Source organism: Hemiscyllium ocellatum, chromosome 31, assembly GCF_020745735.1.
Source record: "Hemiscyllium ocellatum isolate sHemOce1 chromosome 31, sHemOce1.pat.X.cur, whole genome shotgun sequence".
NCBI lineage: Eukaryota > Metazoa > Chordata > Chondrichthyes > Orectolobiformes > Hemiscylliidae > Hemiscyllium > Hemiscyllium ocellatum.
This window is the reverse complement of record NC_083431.1, coordinates 4,932,100-4,954,673: the sequence shown is the minus strand read 5'-3', so window position 1 is coordinate 4,954,673 and position 22,574 is coordinate 4,932,100. Positions and strand designations below refer to the sequence as shown.

The window sequence follows — 22,574 nt, the reverse complement described above, 5'->3', positions numbered from 1 at the left end:
TAACCTTCTCCAGACCCAACGTCTGTAACCATCTCCAGACCCAATGTCTGTAACCATCTCCAGACCCAACGTCTGTAACCTACTCCAGACCCAATGTCTGTAACCTTCTCCACACCCAACGTCTGTAACCTACTCCAGACCCAACGTCTGTAACCTACTCCAGACCCAATGTCTGTAACCTTCTCCAGACCCAATGTCTGTAACCTACTCCAGACCCAATGTCTGTAACCTCCTCCTGACCCAACGTCTGTAACCTACTCCAGACCCAATGTCTGTAACCTACTCCAGACCCAACGTCTGTAATCTTCTCCAGACACAATGTCTGCAAACTTCTCCAGACCCAATGTCTGTAACCTTCTCCACACCCAACGTCTGTAACCTACTCCAGACCCAACGTCTGTAACCTACTCCAGACCCAATGTCTGTAACCTCCTCCTGACCCAACGTCTGTAACCTACTCCAGACCCAACATCTGTAACCTTCTCCAGACCCAACGTCTGTAATCTTCTCCAGACACAATGTCTGCAAACTTCTCCAGATCCAATGTCTGTAACCTTCTCCAGACCCAACGTCTGTAACCTACTCCAGACCCAACGTCTGTAACCTACTCCAGACCCAATGTCTGTAACCTCCTCCTGACCCAACGTCTGTAACCTACTCCAGACCCAATGTCTGTAACCTTCTCCAGACACAATGTCTGTAACCTTCTCCATACCCAATGTCTGTGACCTTCTCCAATGCCTTTAGCTCTCTGTGCCATGAGCTCTGGAATTCCCACCCTAGATTTCTCTCTCCCCTCCTTTGCCAGGCTCCTTGACTGCCCCAATATCTCCTCAAATGCCTTTGTATCTGATTGTAATCCCGTTAAGGGTTTTGGAGCAGATTACCACATAGAGGATGCCAGACAAACGCACGTTGTAGTTGCTGAGACTTGATCTCTTCTGTTGACAGGGGAGCTGCCTCTCTCACTGGCCGCCTGTACAAACCAGCTGGACGTGGTGACCCACCTGTTGGAAAACCCGTACAGTCCAGCAGACATCTCAGCCACCGACTCCATGGGGAACAACGTGCTCCACGCATTGGTGTCCATCTCCGACAACACAAAGGAGAATACCAAATTTGTCATCCACATGTATGATTACCTGCTGAGGATGGGGGTGAAGATCAACCCAGGGCTCAACTTGGAAAGCATGAAGAACAAGAAAGGGCTAACCCCCTTGAAACTGGCTGCAAAGTCGGGCAAAATCGAGGTGAGGGAGCCCTGACTGCCCCAAGTCAGGAAGGATGGGGCGCAATGAGGCTGGGGCAATAATTCCTACCATTTAACCATTTGACTTCTTGTTCCATGACACACTGAGCAGCTTCTCCCAGTAACGTCACCCCATCAGCACTGTGTTAGTCATGGACAGTAAGGGCTGCCCATAACTTCCAGGTGTTGAGTCCGCGGGAGGAGGGTGCAATGGCCCTGTCTCTGGGCCCGAGGTTTCAGCTTCCAGTGCTGCTCCACGACCTGATGCCAAGGAAGGAGCCTTCAAAATGTGGCCAAACAGGTTGGGCATCAATTTCTAAATCCTTTGGAAGGCAGGAACATTGGGAAAGATTCCCAGATGGCTATTTGAGAGTAATGGAGCAGGGTTTCTGCTGTCCCTGACCAGTGTAGACTCAGCCTTCAGGGTCGGCTGGTTCAGTTGGCTGGACATTGGGTATGGATCAGAATGTGCTAGCAGCAAGGGGTGTGATCCTGTTCCTGCTGCAGTCCCTCCTTCGCCGCCCAGCGGGCCTGCCTTTGGGCAGAGAACTGAAAGGGAATTTACAGCTGGGCCACCAAGACGGAGTTTACAGGGAACCTGTGACTAAGAGATAAAGAAATAAAAGAGCCCCTTTAGCACTGAGCCTCCAACAGTGTGGCACTCCCTCAGCACTGACCCTTTGACAGTGCGGCACTCACTCAGTACTGACCCTCCGACAGTGCGGCACTCCCTCAGCACTGACCCTCCAACAGTGCAGCGCTCCCTCAGCACTGACCCCCCGACAGTGCCCACTCCCTCAGCACTGACCCTCTGACAGTGCGGCGCTCCCTCAGCACTGACCCTCCGACAGTGCGGCATTCCCTCAGCACTGACCCTCCGACAGTGCGGCATCCCCTCAGCACTGACCCTATTACAGCGCGACACTCCCTCAGCACTGACCCTCCGACAGTGCGGCGCTCCCTCAGCACTGACCCTCCGACAGTGCGGCATCCCCTCAGCACTGACCCTCCGACAGTACAGCGCTACCTCAGCACTGACCCTCCGACAGTGCCCACTCCCTCAGCACTGACCCTCCGACAGTGCGACACTCCCTCAGCACTGACCCTCCGACAGTGCGACACTCCCTCAGCACTGACCCTCCGACAGTGCGGCGCTCCCTCAGCACTGACCCTCCGACAGTGCGGCATCCCCTCAGCACTGACCCTCCGACAGTACAGCGCTACCTCAGCACTGACCCTCCGACAGTGCCCACTCCCTCAGCACTGACCCTCCGACAGTGCGACACTCCCTCAGCACTGACCCTCCGACAGTGCGACACTCCCTCAGCACTGACCCTCCGACAGTGCGGCACTCCCTCAGCACTGACCCTCCGACAGTGCGGCATCCCCTCAGCACTGACCCTCTGACAGCGCGACACTCCCTCAGCACTGACCCTCCGACAGTGCGGCGCTCCCTCAGCACTGACCCTCCGACAGTGCGGCATCCCCTCAGCACTGACCCTCCGACAGTGCAGCGCTCCCTCAGCACCGACCCTCCGACACTGCGCCACTCCCTCAGCACTGACCCTCCGACAGTGCGCCACTCCCTCAGCACTGACCCTCCGACAGTGCGACACTCCCTCAGCACTGACCCTCCGACAGTGCGACACTCCCTCAGCACTGACCCTCCGACAGTGCGGCACTCCCTCAGCACTGACCCTCCGACAGTGCGACACTCCCTCAGCACTGACCCTCTGACAGTGCGGCACTCCCTCAGCACTGACCCTCTGACAGCGCGACACTCCTTTCGTAATTAACCTTTGGTTAGTGCTGACACCCAATTAACCAACGTTGGGAGGTTTTATGTTTGGTGAACACCTCCTCCCTCGCTGCGCCCTCCTTTCAATGCTTTCTCCTTTTCAGGTGTTGAAACACATCATTGGCAGGGAGATCCACGATGAGGAATGTCGATTCTTGTCCAGGAAATTCACTGAATGGGCATACGGCCCAGTGCACTCGTCTCTGTATGACCTCTCGTCTCTCGACACCTATGAAGCAAAGTCGGTGTTGGAGATTATCATCTATGGCAGTGAGATTCCGGTATGACCTACCTGGACAGCTCGGCAGGTCAATGTCCATAGGATAATGTGCAGGAGGAAAAACCAAGGAGGGAGTTTCATGGTTAGGTTTTGACACACTGAGACTGAATATTCTGACGGAATGGCCAGCAGACGCACTTCTGTTCCAAAGGTCGCCTCATCATTCTGAGGAAAGGGAAAATATGTCAAGCTATGGGGAAGGGAGCTCTGACAAAATGCTGGCACAGCCTTCGGGGCAAAATGACTTCTATTACAATATCATTAATTCTGAAACTTATATTATAAACTTTCATTAGTTCTGACTGCTACACCGCGAAAGATCAAAGCCACTGCTTTCAGAATGTAGCTGACAGCATCAACTGGAACTGAGATCTAACCTTCACTGCAGAATACAGTCACATACTGACTGTATTCCCAGCCTCCACACTGACACCCCCATCAAACACTCTCAGGACTGGGGGTAGATACAGAGTAAAGCTCCCTCTACACTAACCTCCATCAAACCCACCCAGGACATGGGCAGCGCAGGGTTAGATAAAGCTCCCTTGACACTGATCTCCACCAAACAGCCCCAGGACAGGGACTGCATGGGGTTAGATACAGAGTAAAGCTCCCTCTACACTGTCCCACATCAAACACACCAAGGGCAGGGACAGCACAAGGTTAGATACAGAGTAAAGCTCCCTCTACACTGTCCCCACCAAACAGCCCCAGGACAAGGATAACACAGGGTTAGATACAGAGTAAAGCTCCCCCTACACTGACCCCAATCAAAGAGCTGTTCTAACTGATTTGTGTCCATTTTCTCAGAACCGCCACGAGATGCTAAACTTAGAGCCGCTGAAGCACCTGTTGCAGGAGAAGTGGAACAACTTTGCCAGCTTCATCTTTTACATCAAGTTCTTCATCTACCTCTCCTATATGATCATCTTCACCACGACAGCTTACAATAGGATCGAGGAGCAAAAGGTGCAGATACGATCTTTGAATTGGCTGAGTATTGCAATTGAGAGTTGTCATTCTGGCCTGTGGGCGAGACAGTCATTCATCCGAGGAATTCCACACAGACATGAATACAAAATGCAGTCTGACATTCCCAATGCAGCAACGAGGGAGCAATGCAAATTCAGAGAGGCAGTAGTGAGGGAATGTTTCACTGTCAGTGAATCCTGTCAGTGCTGAGGGAGCGCCGCATTGTCAGAGGGTCAGTGCTGAGGGAGCGCCGCAGTGTCTGAGGGTCAGTGCTGAGGGAGCGCCGCACTGTCAGAGGGTCAGTGCTGAGGGAGTGCTGCACTGTCGGAGGGTCAGTGCTGAGGGAGCAGGAACTGTCGGAGGGTCAGGGTTGAGGGAGCGCCGCACTGTCAGAGGGTCAGTGCTGAGGGAGTGGGCACTGTCAGAAGGTCAGTGCTGAGGGAGCGCTGCACTGTCAGAGGGTCAGTACTGGGGGAGCGCCGCACTGTCGGAGGGTCAGTGCTGAGGGAGCAGGCATTGTCGGGGGGTCAGTGCTGAGGGAGCAGGCACTGTCGGAGGGTCAGGGCTGAGGAAGTGCCGCACTGTTGGAGGGTCAGTGCTGAGGGTGTGCCGCACAGTCGGAGGGTCAGTACTGGGGGAGCGCCGCAGTGTCTGAGGGTCAGTGCTGAGGGAGCGCCGCACTGTTGCAGGGTCAGTGCTGAGGGAGTGTCGCACAGTCGGAGGGTCAGCACTGAGGGAGTGCTGCACTGTTGGAGGGTTAGTGCTGAGGGAGTACCGCACTGTCAGAGGGTCAGTGCTGAGGGAGTGCCGCACTGTCGGAGGGACAGTGCTGAGGGAGTGCTACACTGTCGGAGGGACAATGCTGAGGGAGTGCTACACTGTCGGAGGGACAATGCTGAGGGAGTGCTACACTGTCGGAGGGCCAGTGCTGAGGGAATGCTGCACTGTTGGAGGGTCAGTGCTGAGGGAGTGCCACACTGTCAGAGGGTCAGTACTGAGGGAGTGCTACACTGTCGGAGGTTCAGTGCTGAGGGAGCATTAAATATTTGACCTTTCCTAACTATCTGCAGTTCTCTCCTCTTTCTCACCCTCTAGATAACCAAAACTGATTTTATTCACCTTGTTCCTTTGCAGAAACAGTACCTGTAATGTTGTTTTTACATGTTGAATTAGCTTCTTCTCATTATTTAATCTTTTTAGTCATTTTCTCCTGTTCTTCATATTTTAATCAATCATCTGACCAATCCCTCATTTTTTCTGCAGTGGTATGCTTTTACCTTGGGTTTAATCCTTTTGTGAACATTTTTAGTTTGAAACAGATGGTGGATTCTCTGCTTGGAATTTTTCTTTATAGTAGGAATATAATTATCCTGAGTACCCTGACATATCCCGTAAATATCTGCCGTTGGCTCCCCATTGATCGAGTGTCTCGGTGCACTTCAGCCAGCTCAGCTTCCCTGCTCCACAGTTCCCCTTCCATCGGCTTTGATCCTTCCTTCACACTTTTCCAACAGCACGTCAAATTCAATCTTATTAGGGCTATTGTTCCCTTTACTCTGAGGTCATTAACTCATCCTATCAGGTTACACAGTGAGATATAACCTGTTCTCTGGAGATCACAGTGGGAATGACTTCAGCTCTCTCCATGGATGCTGCCTGATCTGCTGGGATCTCCAGTATTGTTGTTTTCAGTTCAGATTGCAACATTCATTGTAATTTGCTCCTATTCCCTGTTCTCTGATTGGTTCCAGAAAGTGCTGCACTAAGAAACTATCTCAAAAATATTCTTTGAACTTTTCATCCAGGTGGCTATTGCCACTCTGAGATTAAAGTTATCCATTGCTTATTGCCTTTCCTTTCAACAATGACCCAATGTTCCTCCTGATATTGTTTCTCCCACATTATGGTTTTTGTTCAGGGTTCTGTAGACCATTCAAGAGTGGCATCTTTCTCGTACTGTCCCTCATCTCCACTAAGGTAACTCTCCATCCTTATCTCCTAGATTTAGGTAACCTCTAACTATTGCTAAAAATCACACAACACCAGGTTATAGTCCGACAGGTTTAATTGGAAGCACATTAGCTTTTGGAGCGACGCTCCTTCATCAGGTGGTTGGGGCACCCTCGGCAATGCTCTGAAAGCTAGTGCTTCCAAATAAACCTGTTGGACTATAACTTGGTGTTGTGTGATTTTTAACTTTGTACACCTCAGTCCAACACCGGCATCTCCAAATCATGTCTAGACTTTGTTTAATTTAGTTTGCTATTCTTACAAATGCAGAAATATGTTCTCAGTCTGGCCAGCTCCGTAGATTTTAGGTGAAACCTGTTCTGCTCCACTCACAGTTTCTCTTTAGTAAAATGTTGCTTTTCTTTATCCTCAAAACAGCCCCCATTCAAAATTGAGGCCACGACTAAAAGCTACCTACGGGTCACTGGACAAATTATCACAATCTTCGGAGCACTCTACCTTTTCTTTCAAGGGGTGAGTCTTGTGCAAGTTCACTTCATTTTCAACTTTCCTGGCTCTGACTCAAGCATTTGTAAAGTACATGGGTAAATCCGAAATCAAATCCACTCGAATTCCCATCACTGAATCCCAACTGCCAACATCCTGGAGGTCACTTGCTGCATTAATACTGTGACCACAAGAGCTGGTCAGAGTCTGGGAAATCTACAGGAACTCACCTTCTGCCTCCACAAACACTGGGCACCATCTACAAGGCACAACTCAGGAGCGCGATGGAATGTTCCCCATTCTTCAATGCAATGCAAGAGATTTAACCAGGACAAAGTAACCCCATTTGATCTTCCGCCATGTTAAACATTATTTCCCTTCCTCACTGGTGCACAGTAGCAGCAAAGTGTACCTTGTACAAGACGAGCTGAAAATGTGTTGCTGGAAAAATGTGTTCCTGAAGAAGGGCTCATGCCCGAAACGTCGATTCTCCTGCTCCTTGGATGCTGCCTGACCTGCTGCGCTTTTCCAGCAACACATTTTCAGCTCTGATCTCCAGCATCTGCAGTCCTCACTTTCTCCTTGTACAAGATGAAGTACACACACACACATCACCAAGCCTCATCGAACAGCCCCTTCCAAACCTGTAATCTCTACCATCTAGAAGGAGCATCACTGCCTGCAAGACCCCTCTAACCCATCCTGATCTGGAACCTTTTACTGTCCTTGGGTCAAATTGTGGAATTTCCTTCCTGTCAGCACTGGGTGTCCCTCCACCACATCGGCTGGTACATTCAAAAGGCACCTCACTGCACCATCTCCAGGTCAACGAAGGGTAGGGCAGTAAATGCTGGCTTTCAGATACAGTGATGCCCAGGTCTCATGGATAAATAAAGAAAATAGTTAACTTCTTATTATGTGACTATAATTACCTTGAATAGACCAGGAAATATATCATTCACAAATGCCATGGAGATATCAGTGCTGTGCCTGGTGCATTTATCCAATTCAACCACCCAAATACAAAATTATATTTGTTGCTAACCATCTACAAGAGCCATGGGAAAACAGATTAAACAATATTCTTTAAACATTGTCTTGGTCTATTATTTGTGACAGCTGTTCATACACAAAATTAACTTCCATGTTTCCCAGTGTTACATTTCAACAGTGATTGTGCTGATGAGATGACAGGTGCTATATGAATGCAAATCTTTCTTTTCAGAATTGATAAATGTTTTACTCCCTCTTCAGGTCGAAGAAGTCTTTCTGAGAAGGAAGAGGACTCCAAAATCAATCACGATTGATGGTTACTGTGATATTTTATTGTAAGGCCCACAGTGTTTAATTTCCTAGTTGTGAATTGTGTCTCTTGCTGTGCTCGGTCTCTGTCAATGAATTTTTTAGATTAGATTACTTACAGTGTGGAAACAGGCCCTTCGGCCCAACAAGTCCACACCGACCCGCCGAAGCGCAACCAATCACAAACTTCTGTCGACAAATTCACTTCACAATCTCAGGAATGACATTGATCAGCTCTAATCAGAACTGAAATGCAACGTTAAGAGTATAGTCCTTGAGAGTTAAACTTTGAGAGTGAAGAGGGGGCGACTGTATGATGGGTAGTGGGGGGAAGGGGGAGCGGGGGAACAGCCAGGGTGTCCATTAAGATATCAGATTGGGACCAAGGCTATCTTCATTTCTAATCTTCACTTTCTTGGAAGACCTACCTGTGGGAATGACCTGGAGGCTAGTGGGAAGGAGGAAGATGTTGGATAGATAAAGGGACATAGGAACAGTGGAGGCCATTCAACCCCTCCCATATGTTACATAAGAACATAGAGTCATAGAGATGTACAGCATGGAAATATATCCTTCAGTCTGAGTTGTCCACGCTGACCAGATATCCTAAACTAATCTAATCCCATTTGCCAGCACTTGGCCCAAGTCCCTCCAAACCCTTCCTATTCATATACCCACCCAGATACCTTTTAAACGCTGTAATTGTACCAGCTTCCACCATTTCCTCTGGCAGCTCATTCCATACACGCACCACCCTCTGTGTAAAAAAGTTGCCCCTTAGGTCCCTTTTATATCTTTCCCCTCTCACCCTAAACCTATGCGCTCTAGGTCTGGACTCCCCCACCCCAGGGAAAAGACCTTGTCTACCCACCCTATCCATACCCCTCATGGTTTTATAAACCTCTATAATGTCTGTTCAGCCTCTCCCTGTAGCTCAAATCCTCCAACCCTGACAACATCCTTGTAAATCTTTTCAAACCCTTTCAAGTTTCACAACTTTCAATAGGAGGGAGACCGGAATTGAACATAATATTCATGGTCTTCACTCAGAAAGATATCACCATGACATCGTCATCGCTGGGTCAGAAACCCTGGACTTCCCTCTGTAGGGACACTGTGTGAAGCACATTGGTTTCAGTGGTTCAAGAAGGCAGCTCACTACCATTGACTAGGGCGACTAGAGACAGCAATAAATGCTGATGCTGATGTGATCCCCGCACCCGCTGCATTCATAAAAGAGTGGTGTTCATTCTATCCTGTTCCCTTCACCCCTTGTACCCTCTTTGGTTCCTTATCTCTTAATAATCTGGCCAAAAACCGATTCCTATAAGTTTGACATTTTCAGTACAGTTCAGGCTGAGCAACATTTTAAGAGAAAGTGTTCCAGATTTCCACCCCCCTGTGTGTGAGGAAGTGCTTCCTGACAGCAGCCCGGAATGGTCCGGCTTGAATTTGAATGTTCCAGCCCATGTCCTGAACTCACACTCCCCTCCCCAACCACCACCATCAATAGACAAGAGGAAATTGCTCCTCTCAATTCATCTCCATTGAACCCTTTAACCTTTAACCAACTGGATACAACATTGGCTTGATGGTAGGAGACAGAGGGTGGTGGTGGAGGGTTGCTTTTCAGACTGGGGGCCTGTGACCAGTGGAGTGCTGCAAGGATCAGTGCTGGGTCCCCTGCTTTTTGGCATTTATATAAATGATTTGAATGAGAATGTAGGAGGTATGATTGGTAAGTTTGCAGATAGCACCAAAATTGGAGGTGTAGTGGACAGTGAAGGAGGTTATCTCAGATTACAACAGGATCTTGATTAGCTGGGTGGAAGGGCTGAGGAGTGGCAGATGGAGTTTAATTTAGATAGATGTGAGATGTTACATTTTGGTAAGGAACATCAGGGCAGATGTTATACACTTAATGGTAAGGCCCTGGGGAGTGTTGTGAACAAAGAAACCTTGGAGTGCAGGTTCATAGCTTCTTGAAAGCAAAATCACAGGTAGATAGGATAGTGAAGAAGGTGTTTGGTACACGTGCCTTCATTGGTCACTGCATTGAGTATAGATGTTGGGAGGTCATGCTGCAGCTGTACAAGACATTGGTTAGGCCACTTTTAGAATGCTGTGTTTGATTCTGGTCTCTATCCTATCGGAAAGATGTTGTGAAACTTTAAAGAGTTCAGAAAAGATTTACAAGGATGTTGCCAGGGTTGGAGGATTTGAGCTACAGGGACAGGCTGAACAGGCTGGGGCTGATTTCCCTGGAGCGTCGGAGGTTGAGGGGTAAATCTCTTAGAGGTTTATAAAATCATGAGGGATCCCGGAGTGAATATACAAGTTCATTTCCCCAGGATGGGGGTGTCCAAAACTAGAGGGCAGAAGTTTAAGGTGAGAAGGGGAAGATATAAAAGGGATGGAGTGGACTTTTTTCACGTCAGGTGTGGTGTGTGAATGGAATGAGCTGCCAGAGGGAGTGGTGGAGGCTGGTACAATTACAGCATTTAAAAGGCATCTGGGTGGGTATATGAATAGGAAGGGATATGGGCCAAGTGGGACTAGATTAGGTTAGCATCCCTGGTTGTCATGGATGAGTTGGACCATAGGTTCTGTTTCCATGCTGTATGACTCTACAACTCTATCATCACAATTTCCGATCACTCCTTAACATTCAAGAGACAGGTGAATACCATCAAAACAGAGTGGCAGCATCTGTGAAGAGAAAGCAGAGTTGACGTTTCGGGTCCTGTGACCCTTCTTGAGAACCCTGTGTTTCTGATTTCCAGCATCTGCCATTCCTTGGTTCATTTTCCTAATCCAGTATCTGCACTCTGTCCTCATAATTTTCACAAACTGACACCTGGTATCATTCTGGTGAATAAAATGGGGAGGGAATGGCCTAGTAGTATTGTCACTGGACTGTTAATCTAGAGACAAAGAGTGTGTTGCTGGAAAAGCACAGCAGGTCAGGCAGCATTCGAGGTGCAGGAGAATCAAAGTTTCGGGCGTCAGGAATAGGAGGGTAGCCCAAAGGGGGGGTGGGCAAGAGATAAATGGGAGGGGGGTGGTTCTGGGGGAAAGGTAGCTGGGAATGCGACAGGTGGATGAAGGTGGGGAAAGATGGTGATAGGTCGGAGAGGAGGGTGGGGTGGATAGGTGGGAAGGAAGATGGACAGGTAGGAGATCCAGGTAATGTCCTGGGGACCTGGGTTTGAATCCTGCCACGGAAGATGGTGGAGTTTGAATTCAACAGTTCTGGAATTAAGAGTGAGATGATGAGCACAAAGCCATTGTTAGGAAAGACCCACCTGGTTCAGTAATGTCCTTAATGGAAGGGAATTGCCAACCGTACCTGGTCTGGCTGACATGTGGCTCCAGACCCAAGAACAATGTGGTTAACCCACCAGGGCCATCAGGGATGGGTAATAAATACTGGCTAAGCCAGAAAAACCCACATCCTGTGAATGAATAAAACAAATATTGAAGAAAGAGACCCCAGTATCTTTGTGGAAATAGGAGAACAGCGTGGTGGAATGGGCTGGGAATTGACACGAGGAAAGGGATAATGTGTGACCAAAGGGAGATCAGGAGAAGCTCAAGGTTCCCTGTTGATGTGGGGGATGGGCAGGGCTTCTTCCTGTCTCTTGGTCCTATGCCTCATTCCCTGAACCATGACCCATTCCCTGCCTCCTGTTTCCACGATGCCACCCATGGGTGAATGGCACTCCCAGCTGAGGGCTGTCACTTTTCACCACCTTACAGTCTCAGGGAAGCCATACAATCACAGCATTAAACCCTCACTGATTCAACACACTGTTGTCAGAAAGAGTGTTCCTTTCATGTTCCAGTTTTCTCCAGGCAGTGCTGCTCCTGGCCTCTTCTGTGCTGTATGTAGTTGGACGGGAAGAATATGTCGGATTTATGGTGATCGGTCTGGCGATCGGTTGGATCAATTTGCTCTATTACACCCGCGGATTCCAGCGAATGGGCATCTACAGTGTCATGATGCAGAAAGTAAGTGTGATATCGCAACAACAAGTTACATTTAGATAACCTTTTTCACCCTTCCTAGGTGTGTTATCAAACTATAATCTGAGACAGATTAGGAGTCATTAGGACAGGTATCGAAAAACTTGATCAAAGAACTGGGTTTTTAAAGCAATGTCTAAAAGGAGGGACACAGAGTTTTAGGGAGGGAATTTCAAAGCTCAGGTCCAGGAAGCTGAATGAATGGTGGCCAGTGATGGAATACTTAAACGTGGGGATGTACAAGAGGCCAGGATTGGCAGAAGGTGTTTTCTCATGTTGATCGATTGCTATCTGGAGCAGACAGGTCAACAGACTCAGATAGTGCAAGTGTTGCTGAGACACGTCTGATGGAGAATGAAGTCCCCAACCCAATGGCCATTCTGCACCTCTTGTCTTCCTCTGAACAACTGCAAAATGATCTTTGCAAAGCTGTGTCAAGCACTCCACCTGCTGTTTTTATTCAGAGTTTATCACATTCTGTACATGTGGGTGAACACTTGTTTGTGTGTACGTGTGTGTGTGTACATGTGTTTACTGCCATGCTGTATGTGTCAGTATGGGTTACGAACGTTGTACAAGATGTGAGTGTATTCACAGCTCTTGTATGTTCCTGAACTGGAACATTAGCCAACATTTTGAATATTGTTTGCAATCACGGACTAATCTGTGTTCCATGTGCTTGCTACAGATTTTCCTGACAGATATTATGAGTTTTCTGCTTGTGTATGTGGTCTTCCTCTTCGGATTTGGAGCTGGTGAGTTTTACTGCATTTCGTTCTCCCTCTTTCTATTGAAGGAAGTGACTAAATGGTTAATGTGGAGGGTGGTAAGGCACAGTGCCAGGGTGATAAGGCGGAAGATGAGGCGCTCTTCCTCCAACTGTCGTGTTGTTATGGTCTGCCGATGGAGGAGTCCAAGGACCTGCATGTCCTCGGTGGAGTGGGAGGGAGAGTTAAAGTGTTGAGCCACGGGGTGGTTGGGTTGGTTGGTCCGGGCGTCCCAGAGGTGTTCCCTGAAGCGTTCCGCAAGTAGGCGGCCCGTCTCCCCAATATAGAGGAGGTCACATCGGGTGCAGCGGATGCAATAGATGATGTGTGTGGAGGTGCAGGTGAATTTGTGGCGGATATGGAAGGATCCCTTGGGGCCTTGGAGGGAAGTAAGGGAGGAGGTGTGGGCGCAAGTTTTACATTTCCTGCGTTTGCAGGGGAAGGTGCCAGGAGTGGAGGTTGGGTTGGTGGGGGGTGTGGACCTGACGAGGGAGTCACGAAGGGAGTGGTCTTTGCGGAACGCTGATGGGGGAGGGGAGGGAAATATATCCCTGGTGGTAGGGTCTGTTTGGAGGTGGCGGAAATGACGGCGGATGATACGCTGTATACGGAGGTTGGTGTGGTGGTAGGTGAGAACCAGTGGGGTTCTGTCTTGGTGGCGGTTGGAGGAGCGGGGCTCAAGGGCGGAGGAGCAGGAAGTGGAGGAGATGCGGTGGAGGGCATCGTTGATCACGTCTGGGGGGAATCTGCGGTCCTTGAAGAAGGAGGCCATCTGGGCTGTACGGTATTGGAACTGGTCCTCCTGGGAGCAGATGCGGCGGAGACGAAGGAATTGGGAATATGGGATGGCGTTTTTACAGGGGGCAGGGTGGGAGGAGCTGTAGTCCAGGTAGCTGTGGGAGTCAGTCAGTTTATAGCAGATGTACACCTACCACCCCACCAACCTCCGTATACAACGTATCATCCACCGTCATTTCCACCACCTCCAAACGGACACCACCACTAGGGATATATTTCCCTCCCCTCCCCTATCAGCGTTCCGCAAAGACCACTCCCTTCGTGACTCCCTCGTCAGGTCCACACTCCCCACCAACCCAACCTCCACTCCCAGCACCTTCCCCTGCAACCGCAGGAAATGTAAAACTTGCGCCCACACCTCCTCCCTCACTTCCCTCCAAGGCCCCAAGGGATCCTTCCATATCCGCCACAAATTCACCTGCACCTCCACACACATCATCTATTGCATCCGCTGCACCCGATGTGGCCTCCTCTATATTGGGGAGACGGACCGCCTACTTGCGGAACGCTTCAGGGAACACCTCTGGGACGCCCGGACCAACCAACCCAACCACCCCGTGGCTCAACACTTTAACTCTCCCTCCCACTCCACCGAAGACATGCAGATCCTTGGACTCCTCCATCGACAGAACATAACAACATGACGGTTGGAGGAAGAGCGCCTCATTTTCCGCCTGGGAACCCTCCAACCACAAGGGATGAACTCAAATTTCTCCAGTTTCCTCATTTCCCCTCCCCCACCTTGTCTCAGTTGATTCCCTCAAACTCAGCACCGCCCTCCTAACCTGCAATCTTCTTCCTGACCTCTCCGCCCCCACCCCACTCCAGCCTATCACCCTCACCTTGACCTCCTTCCACCTATCACATCTCCATCGCCCCTCCCCCAAGTCCCTCCTCCCTATCTTTTATCTTAGCCTGCCTGGGACACTCTCCTTATTCCTGATGAAGGGCTCTGGCCCGAAACGTCGAATTTCCTGTTCCTTGGATGCTGCCTGACCGACTGGGCTTTAACTAGCAACACATTTTCAGCTCTGATCTCCAGCATCTGCATACCTCACTTTTTACAGTGCCAGGGTAATAAGGCACAGTGCCAGGGTGGTAAGGCACAGTGCCAGGGTTATAAGGCACAGTGCCAGGTTGGTAAGGCACAGTGCCAGGGTTATAAGGCACAGTGCCAGGGTGGTAGGGCACAGTGCCAGGCTGGTAGGGCACAGTGCCAGGGTGGTAGGGCACAGCGCCAGGGTGGTAAGGCACAGTGCCAGGGTGGCAAAGCACAGTCCCAGGGTGGTAAGGCACAGTGCCAGGGTGGTAAGGCACAGTGCCAGGGTTATAAGGCACAGTGCCAGGTTGGTAAGGCACAGTGCCAGGGTGGTAAGGCACAGTGCCAGGGTTATAAGGCACAGTGCCAGGGTGGTAGGGCACAGTGCCAGGGTGGTAAGGCACAGTGCCAGGGTGGTAGGGCACAGTGCCAGGGTGGTAGGGCACAGTGCCATGATGGTAAGACACAGTGCCAGGGTGGTAAGGCACATTCAGTGCTCCCACGTTGCCAGTGCTCCATGTCCCAACCACTGCCTGGACCTTCAATGTGTGGCACCAGCTACCGACCCTCCAGTTACTGGAATTAACTGGCCCCTTACTTATAATACTCAAATCCTTTATTATTTCTTAAACCACTTAACTCTCTCATATTATTTTCTGCTCTGTGGAGAACAATCCCAGTTTCCGCAGTCATTTCACATTTACTGAACCCCCTTGGGCCTGGCCCCATCCTGGGAAACCCTCAGGATCTTGATATCCAGCCACAAAGCCTGCCCAGAATTTGACGTTACTCCAGCTGAGATCTACCCGGTGATCTCTGTGTTTCTTTATTAGTAAAGCTGAGGATCCTATTTGCTGTGGAACAGGTTTATGTGGTAATCTGAACGTCTCTACATAGAGGAGCTGGGGTGACCAACCCTCCAGGTTTGTTCTGGAGACTCCAGTATTCGAAAATCAGACTCTGGGGATAAAAAGACACCGGGGAATTTAAGCAAATCAAGAGGGATTTTCATTTTGATTGTGCCCATTTGCTGGAGATTTGGGAAAAAAACCACTTGACCCAAAGTTAAGAATTGTCCAATCAGAACATAAAGTCTAATAACCTTCTGATTGACTGTGGTGATTTGGCCATTGCAATAATGGATATATCGGTTAGTGGCATTTCGTGGCAGAGGATTCAATAGGAGAACATAAGAACTACAAACAGGAGGAGGCCATTCAGCCCCTCAAGCCTGCTCCACCATTTAAGACAATCAATGCTGATCTCATCTTGGCCTCAACTCCACTTTACTGTCCGCTCTCTACAACCCCTTTGCTAATTAAACATCTCAAATTTATCCACTGTCCCAACACCCACCACTCTCCGCGATTGTGAATTCCATAGATTGATGACCGTTTGGAGAAGAAATTCCTCCTCACCTCAGTTTTAAATCTGACCCCCCTTTAGCCTAAAACCACAACCTCTCATTCTAATTGCCCCACATGCGGAAATACCCTCTCCACATCGACTTTGTCAATCCCCTCTGGCATCTTGCATACCTCGATTAGATCTCCTCTCACTTCCTCTAAACCCCTTAATCTCTCCTCATAGCGGAGACAATGTTAGATGATAACAGTAAATCTATGAGTAGAGAAGGCCATTCAGCCCTTTGAACTAACTCTGCTATCCTGTAAAGCAGGGCTGATTTATTTGGAGCCTCAGATCCACTTTTCTGATTGTCTCCATACACTTTGTTGATCAAACATGTCTTACGCCTCCTAGAGTAAGCTCGATGAGCCAGTCACCACTGCAGTGTGGGGATAAGAAAGATTGGCGATTGTGAGACATTAATGTCGTTCTCATCTCCACCTTATCTTTAAACAAAGTCTCTTCATTTCAGATCCGTTTTTGAGGGGAATCATCCTCAATATCCACCCTGTCAAACCCCCTCTGAAACATATCTGTTTCAATAAGGTCACCTTTCCTTGTTATAATGTGTGTAGACCCTCTTATCTTTTCCTGTTAAGAGAAGCCCCTCATCTAAGAAATAAGAAATGAATCTTCTCAGAGTTGCCTCTGTCGCCATGGGAATGTCCTCAACCCTCTGACTTTCTCCATCCAGCTCTGGTGGTGCTTATTGAAGACCGGGTTTACAACAACACCAAACCAGGGTGTCACAAGGAAACCACATACAAGAATTTTAAAACAACCTTCTTGGAGCTTTTCCGGTTCACCATCGGGATGGGAGATCTCGAATTCACCGAGAACTACAGATTCAAAGAGGTTTTCATCTTCCTGCTGATATCTTACGTCATCCTGACTTACATCCTCCTTCTCAATATGTTAATTGCACTGATGAGCAAGACGGTGGAAAAAATCTCCAAGGACAGTAAAAGTGTCTGGAATCTGCAGGTAATGAGATGCATTCTTGCAAATTTCTCCCATTCTAAAACAAACAGGTTCGATACAGGCTAACGCTCCCTTATACTACTGCCATCAAATACTCCCCAGGATAATGACAGCACGGGGTTAGGTACAGAGTAAAGGTCCCTCTACATTGTCCCCCATCAAACACTCCCAGGACAGTGACAGCACAGGGTTAAATACAGAGTAAAGCTCCCTCTACATTGTCCCCCATCAAACACTCCCAGGACAGTGACAGCACAGGGTTAAATACAGAGTAAAGCTCCCTCTACATTGTCCCTCATCAAACACTCCCAGGACAGTGACAGCACAGGGTTAAATACAGAGTAAAGCTCCCTCTACACTGTCCCCCATCAAACACTCCCCAGGACAGGGACAGCACGGGGTTAGATACAGAGTAAAGCTTCCTCTACACTGTCCCCCATCAAACTCTCCCAGGATAGGGATAGCATGGGGTTAGATACAGAATAAAGCTCCCTCTACACTGATCCCCAATCAAACATTCCCAGTAGAGGGACCGAACAAAGGGATGGTTCTAATTTGTTTTTTCCATTTCTCCAAAATCATTATGACTTCACTGGTGCAGTTGCAAGTTTAGACCAATATTTAACTAGTTTTTAAAAAAATAATATGCATTGAATTTCTCTGTTTTTGCGATTTCATGTCTAACATTTTTTCCAGCGAGCGATTACAATTCTAGATTTGGAGAAGAGTCTGCCGAGGTTTCTGAGAGCTAGGTTCCGTTCAGGGGAGCCTGTGACTGTGGGTCTGCTGTCTGATGGAAGGGAAGACCTGAGATGGTGCTTCAGGTAGGCTCGGGTGAAGCTGTGACACACACCACAGCAATCGCTATCACGTGGCAGGCTCCAAATGGTGTTCAGTGAGGAAACACCTCACCATCTGCAACAAGACTTTAATGTCATCCATTTTCCAAACTGGCTACAATTGTGACAGGTTAATTCACACAGTCATCCAGCACAGAAACAGACCCTTTGGTCCAACCAATCCAAACTAATGTAGTCCCACCTGCCTGCTCCTGGCCTATATCCCTCCAAACCTTTCGTATTCATGTACTTATCCAAATGTCTTTTAAGTGTAGTTGTCTCCACATCCACTACTTCCTCAGGATGTTTATTGCACACTTAAACTACCCTCTGTGTCAGAAATTTGCCCCTCTCCTTTTATAATTCTCTGTCTCCTCTCACCTTACAAATGTACCCCTTTGTTTTGAAATCCCCTATCTTAGGGAAAAGATAACTACCATTAACTCTTAGCTATACCCCTCATTATTTTATAAACTTTTATCAGGTCGCCCCTCAACCTCCTACACTCTAGTGAAAAAAGTCCCATCATATCCAGCCTTCCATACCCAGCAACATCCTGGAAAATCTCTTCTGAACCCTCTCTAGCTTGATAATATCCTTCCTACATCAGAGTCACCAGAACTGGACACAGTAATCCAGAGTAGGCCTCACCAGTGTCTTATACAACCCCAGGAGAAAGTGAGGACTGCAGATGCTGAAGATCAGTGTTGAAGAGTGTGGTGCTAGAAAAGTGCAGCAGGTCAGGCAGCATCCAAGGAGCAGGAGAATCAACATTTCAGGCATAAGCCCTTCATCCTGAAGCTCTCTGACCTGCTGTGCTTTTCCATCACCACACTCCTTGACTTCTACACAACCTCAACATGACGTCCCAACTCTTATACTCAAAGGTCTGAACAATGAAAGCAAGTCTGCTAAATGCCTTTTTAACCACCCTGTCTATATTAATAGAGGGATTGAGTTCCAGAACCAGGAGGTTGTGCTACAGCTGTACAAAGCTCTGGTGCAGCCACACTTGGAGTATTGTGTACAGTTCTGGTCACCGCATTATAAGAAGGATGTGGAAATTTGGAAAGGGTGCAGAGGAGATTTACTAGGGTGTTGCCTGGTATGGAGGGAAGGTCTTACGAGGAAAGGCTGAGGGACTTGAGGCTGTTTTCGTTAGAGAGAAGAAGGTTGAGAGGTGACTTAATAGAGACATATAAGATAATCAGAGGGTTAGATAGGGTGGACAGGGAGAGCCTTTTTCCGAGAATGGTGATGGCGAGCATGAGGGGGCATAGCTTTAAACTGAGGGCTGATAGATATAGGACAGATGTCAGAGGTAGTTTCTTTACAGAGTAGTAAGGGTATGGAATGCTTTGCCTGCAACGGTAGTAGATTCACCAACTTTAAGTACATTTAAGTTGTCATTGGACAAGCATATGGACGTACATGGAATAGTGTAGGTTAGATGGGCTTCAGATTGGTATGACAGGTCGGCGCAACATCGAGGGGCAAAGGGCCTGTACTGCGCTGTAATGTTCTATATGTTCTATATATGTGACACAAACTTCAAAGAATTTTGGACCTGTTCTACAACACTACACAGTGTTCTACCATTAATTATATAAGCCTTACCCTTGTTGATTTTACCAAAATGCAATACCTCACATTTATCCAGATTGAACTCCACCTGCCGTTTATCGTCTCTGTACTCGCTGTGTAAAATATTCCCTGAATGAATCATTTTGTCTGGCTGGGGAGATCCAAATTCTGGCCCACGACTGCAAAACGAACCTCAAACCTGAGAAATCTGCTCCTCAGTGTCCCTTACAATTCCGTCAGAAGCATGTTCCTGGGTTGCCAGTGGCTGATTTATTCAGACCCTCCCGTCTGAGTCAGATGTTTGTTCATGATGTAACCAGGCAAATCCTGGAGTGCAGTCCGAGGGGAACGCAATGTCAGAAGTGGATAAAAGCAAATTACTGCGGATGCTGGAATCCCAAAACCAAAAAAGAGAAAGTGCTGGAAAATCTCAGCAAGTCTGACAACTTGTCAATGGGTCAGTTAGACTCGAAACATCAGCTCTTTTCTCTCCTTACAGATGCTGCCAGCCTTGCTGAGATCTTCCAACACTTTCTCTTTTTTGGTTTCAGAAGTGCCTTCTTCTACATGAGATGTTAAGCTGAGTTCGGATTTGCCCTTTGAGAGTTTGTAAAGGATTACAGAGCACTATTTCAAAGAGAAGCAGATGTGTTCTCCCTGCTGAGGTGGGCCAGATTAACCCCTTTGTCAATATTAACAAAGTCATGGGTTCTCTGCCCACCCAGATCGTGCTATATGTAGGAACTTGCTGTGAACAAATTGGCTGCCCCCTTCCCTTCAAATGTATGAGTGTGTGGTAAAGACTTTTGGGACATCCAGAGATCATGAAAAGCACTATGTCCATGCAAATTCTTCTTTCTTAAAGGAGTGTGAATCTATTCTGAAATTTAGGTAAATCAAGATTCGTCTACCTCCAGTTTCCAGCTTTACTCCATCACTCTTTCACTGTGATGGAATACTCCCCACTTGCCCTGGATGGGGGCAGCTCCAACAACACTCAGGAAGCTCGACACCATCCAGGACAAAGCAGGCGCTTGATTGGCACCACATCCACAAACATCCCCTCCCTCCCCCACCGACGCTCAGTAACAGTAGTGTGTACCATCTACAAGATTTACTGCAGAAATTCACCAAAGATCCTCAGACAGCACCTTCCAAACCCATTTTCACTTCCACCTAAAAGGATAAAGGCATCGGGTACATGGGAACACCACCCCCTGCAAGTTCCCCTCCAAGCCACTCCCCATCCTGACTTGGAAATATATCATCGTTCCTTCACTGTTGCTGGGTCACAATCCTGGAATTCCCTCCCTAAGGGCATTGTGGGTCAACCCACAGCACATGGACTGCAGCGGTTCAAGAAGGCAGCTCACCCCCACCTTCTCAAGGGGCAACTAGGGACGGGGTAATAAATACTGGGCCCAGCCAATGACACCCACATCCCAGAGTTGAACTTAAAAAGAAACAAGCCAACAAAATTCTATCAAAGTCAGTTTTTAAACAATACAATAAAGCTGTAATTCAGGCTTCCTGGAATTAATATCCATTTTTAAACTATCCTTTGACCCCTATAACAAATAATTTCCAACAGTATGTAATTACAATTTCATTATATTTAGAGCTGCCTATATGTTGAGTCCAAGTGACACCGATGTGCACTGATTACAGTTCATTGTGGTGCTGGGGAGGGAGGGAGGGAGCTGAAATTGCAGCAGTGACACACCACTGTCCCATGCCATCCTGCACAGAGTCGATGAAGTGAATTGGACAAAATGGAATACAAACCTTGGCCTCATCAATGAAGAGCCAGGAAACTCTGACATCACCAGACGGACGACGGGGAGCAGAGGGAGGAGAGCTCGCCGGGGTAAGCAATCCTGCTATTTCATCTCGGAATACCATAGATTCCCAAATGCACTGATAGCATAATGGATCAATATTCCCACCACTCCTGCTCCTCATTAGTTCAATCTTTGGCTTCGCCTGCCCCAATATTTAAATAGAATGACACCGAATTTGTAGCTCAGCTGCCAATCGGATAATGACAGAGTTTCTGCTCTTCATATGCCTCCTGCCATTCTCTCTTCATCTCACTCTGTGTCCATTTCTCCAAATCGCCTCTCTGCAATGTGCTTATCCAGCTCACACAGCCAGATATTGGGATGTGCATACATGGCAGGTTACCAACTGGGATTCTGCATTCATTACAAACGCAGACAGTCAGAGGCTTTGATGGTGTAACTATAGCAGGGGGAAGGGGCTTTGACGGTGTAACTATAGCAGGGGGAAGGGGCTTTGACGGTGTAACTATAGCAGAGGGAAGGGGCTTTGACAGTGTAACTGTAGCAGAGGGAAGGGACAGGGCCATTGTTTTGATCTGGTTGATCACTGATCCGATGTCCCATCTGGTTCACTAATGGCCCTCAGGAAGACAATCTGCTGTCCTTACCTGGTCTGGCCTAGATGTGACTCCAAGCCTCCAGCAATGTGGTGGACTGTCCTGTGAAATGATATCGTCAGGGGCTCTGATCTCCGCAGCTCAACATCTCTTGCTCACAAACAATTAAGTGACGGGTTAAATGCTGTACTTGCAGACAATGCTTGCATCCCAGGCTGATTAAAGGAGAGGGTAACATATCAGAGCGAGGGTTTCTGATGGAGAGTCAGTGAGGGGCAATGTTAACCTTACCCAGTGAATCAGAGGAACAGCCAGATACACTCCCATCACCCATTCCTGGGAGCATTGTACAGAATTACACATACGATCAGCAATGAGACAGGCCAGGACACAGTGAGGCCTGCTGATGCTGGAGATCAGAATCAAGAGTGTGGTGCTGGAAAAGCGCAGCAGGTCAGGCAGCATCCGAGGAGCTGGAGAATCGATGTTTCGGGCTGGAGCCCTTCATCAGGAATCCTGAAACGTCGATTTTCCTGCTCCTCGGATGCGGCCTGACCTGCTGTGCTTTTCCAGCACAACATAATGAAACAGGCCATTCAGCCTGACATTTACATACAGGTCACTCTGCTGTAATGCAGGTTTCCTTAATGTGTATTCGCTGTAACACAATTGACGAA

General features: G+C 48.4%; 1 protein-coding gene across 1 annotated transcript in view; it reads left to right on the top strand.

Moving 5' to 3' along the window:
- Positions 1-22,574, top strand: part of LOC132830556 (transient receptor potential cation channel subfamily V member 1-like) — a 47,206-nt gene that overhangs the window by 24,129 nt on the left and 503 nt on the right. The window contains exons 6-15 of the mRNA XM_060848341.1: positions 952-1,250; positions 3,152-3,328; positions 4,138-4,296; positions 6,688-6,783; positions 8,011-8,084; positions 11,904-12,069; positions 12,773-12,839; positions 16,790-17,079; positions 17,773-17,900; positions 21,248-21,366. Coding sequence (XP_060704324.1) covers positions 952-1,250; positions 3,152-3,328; positions 4,138-4,296; positions 6,688-6,783; positions 8,011-8,084; positions 11,904-12,069; positions 12,773-12,839; positions 16,790-17,079; positions 17,773-17,900; positions 21,248-21,366 — 1,575 coding nt within the window. The remainder of the gene's footprint in view (positions 1-951; positions 1,251-3,151; positions 3,329-4,137; positions 4,297-6,687; positions 6,784-8,010; positions 8,085-11,903; positions 12,070-12,772; positions 12,840-16,789; positions 17,080-17,772; positions 17,901-21,247; positions 21,367-22,574) is intronic.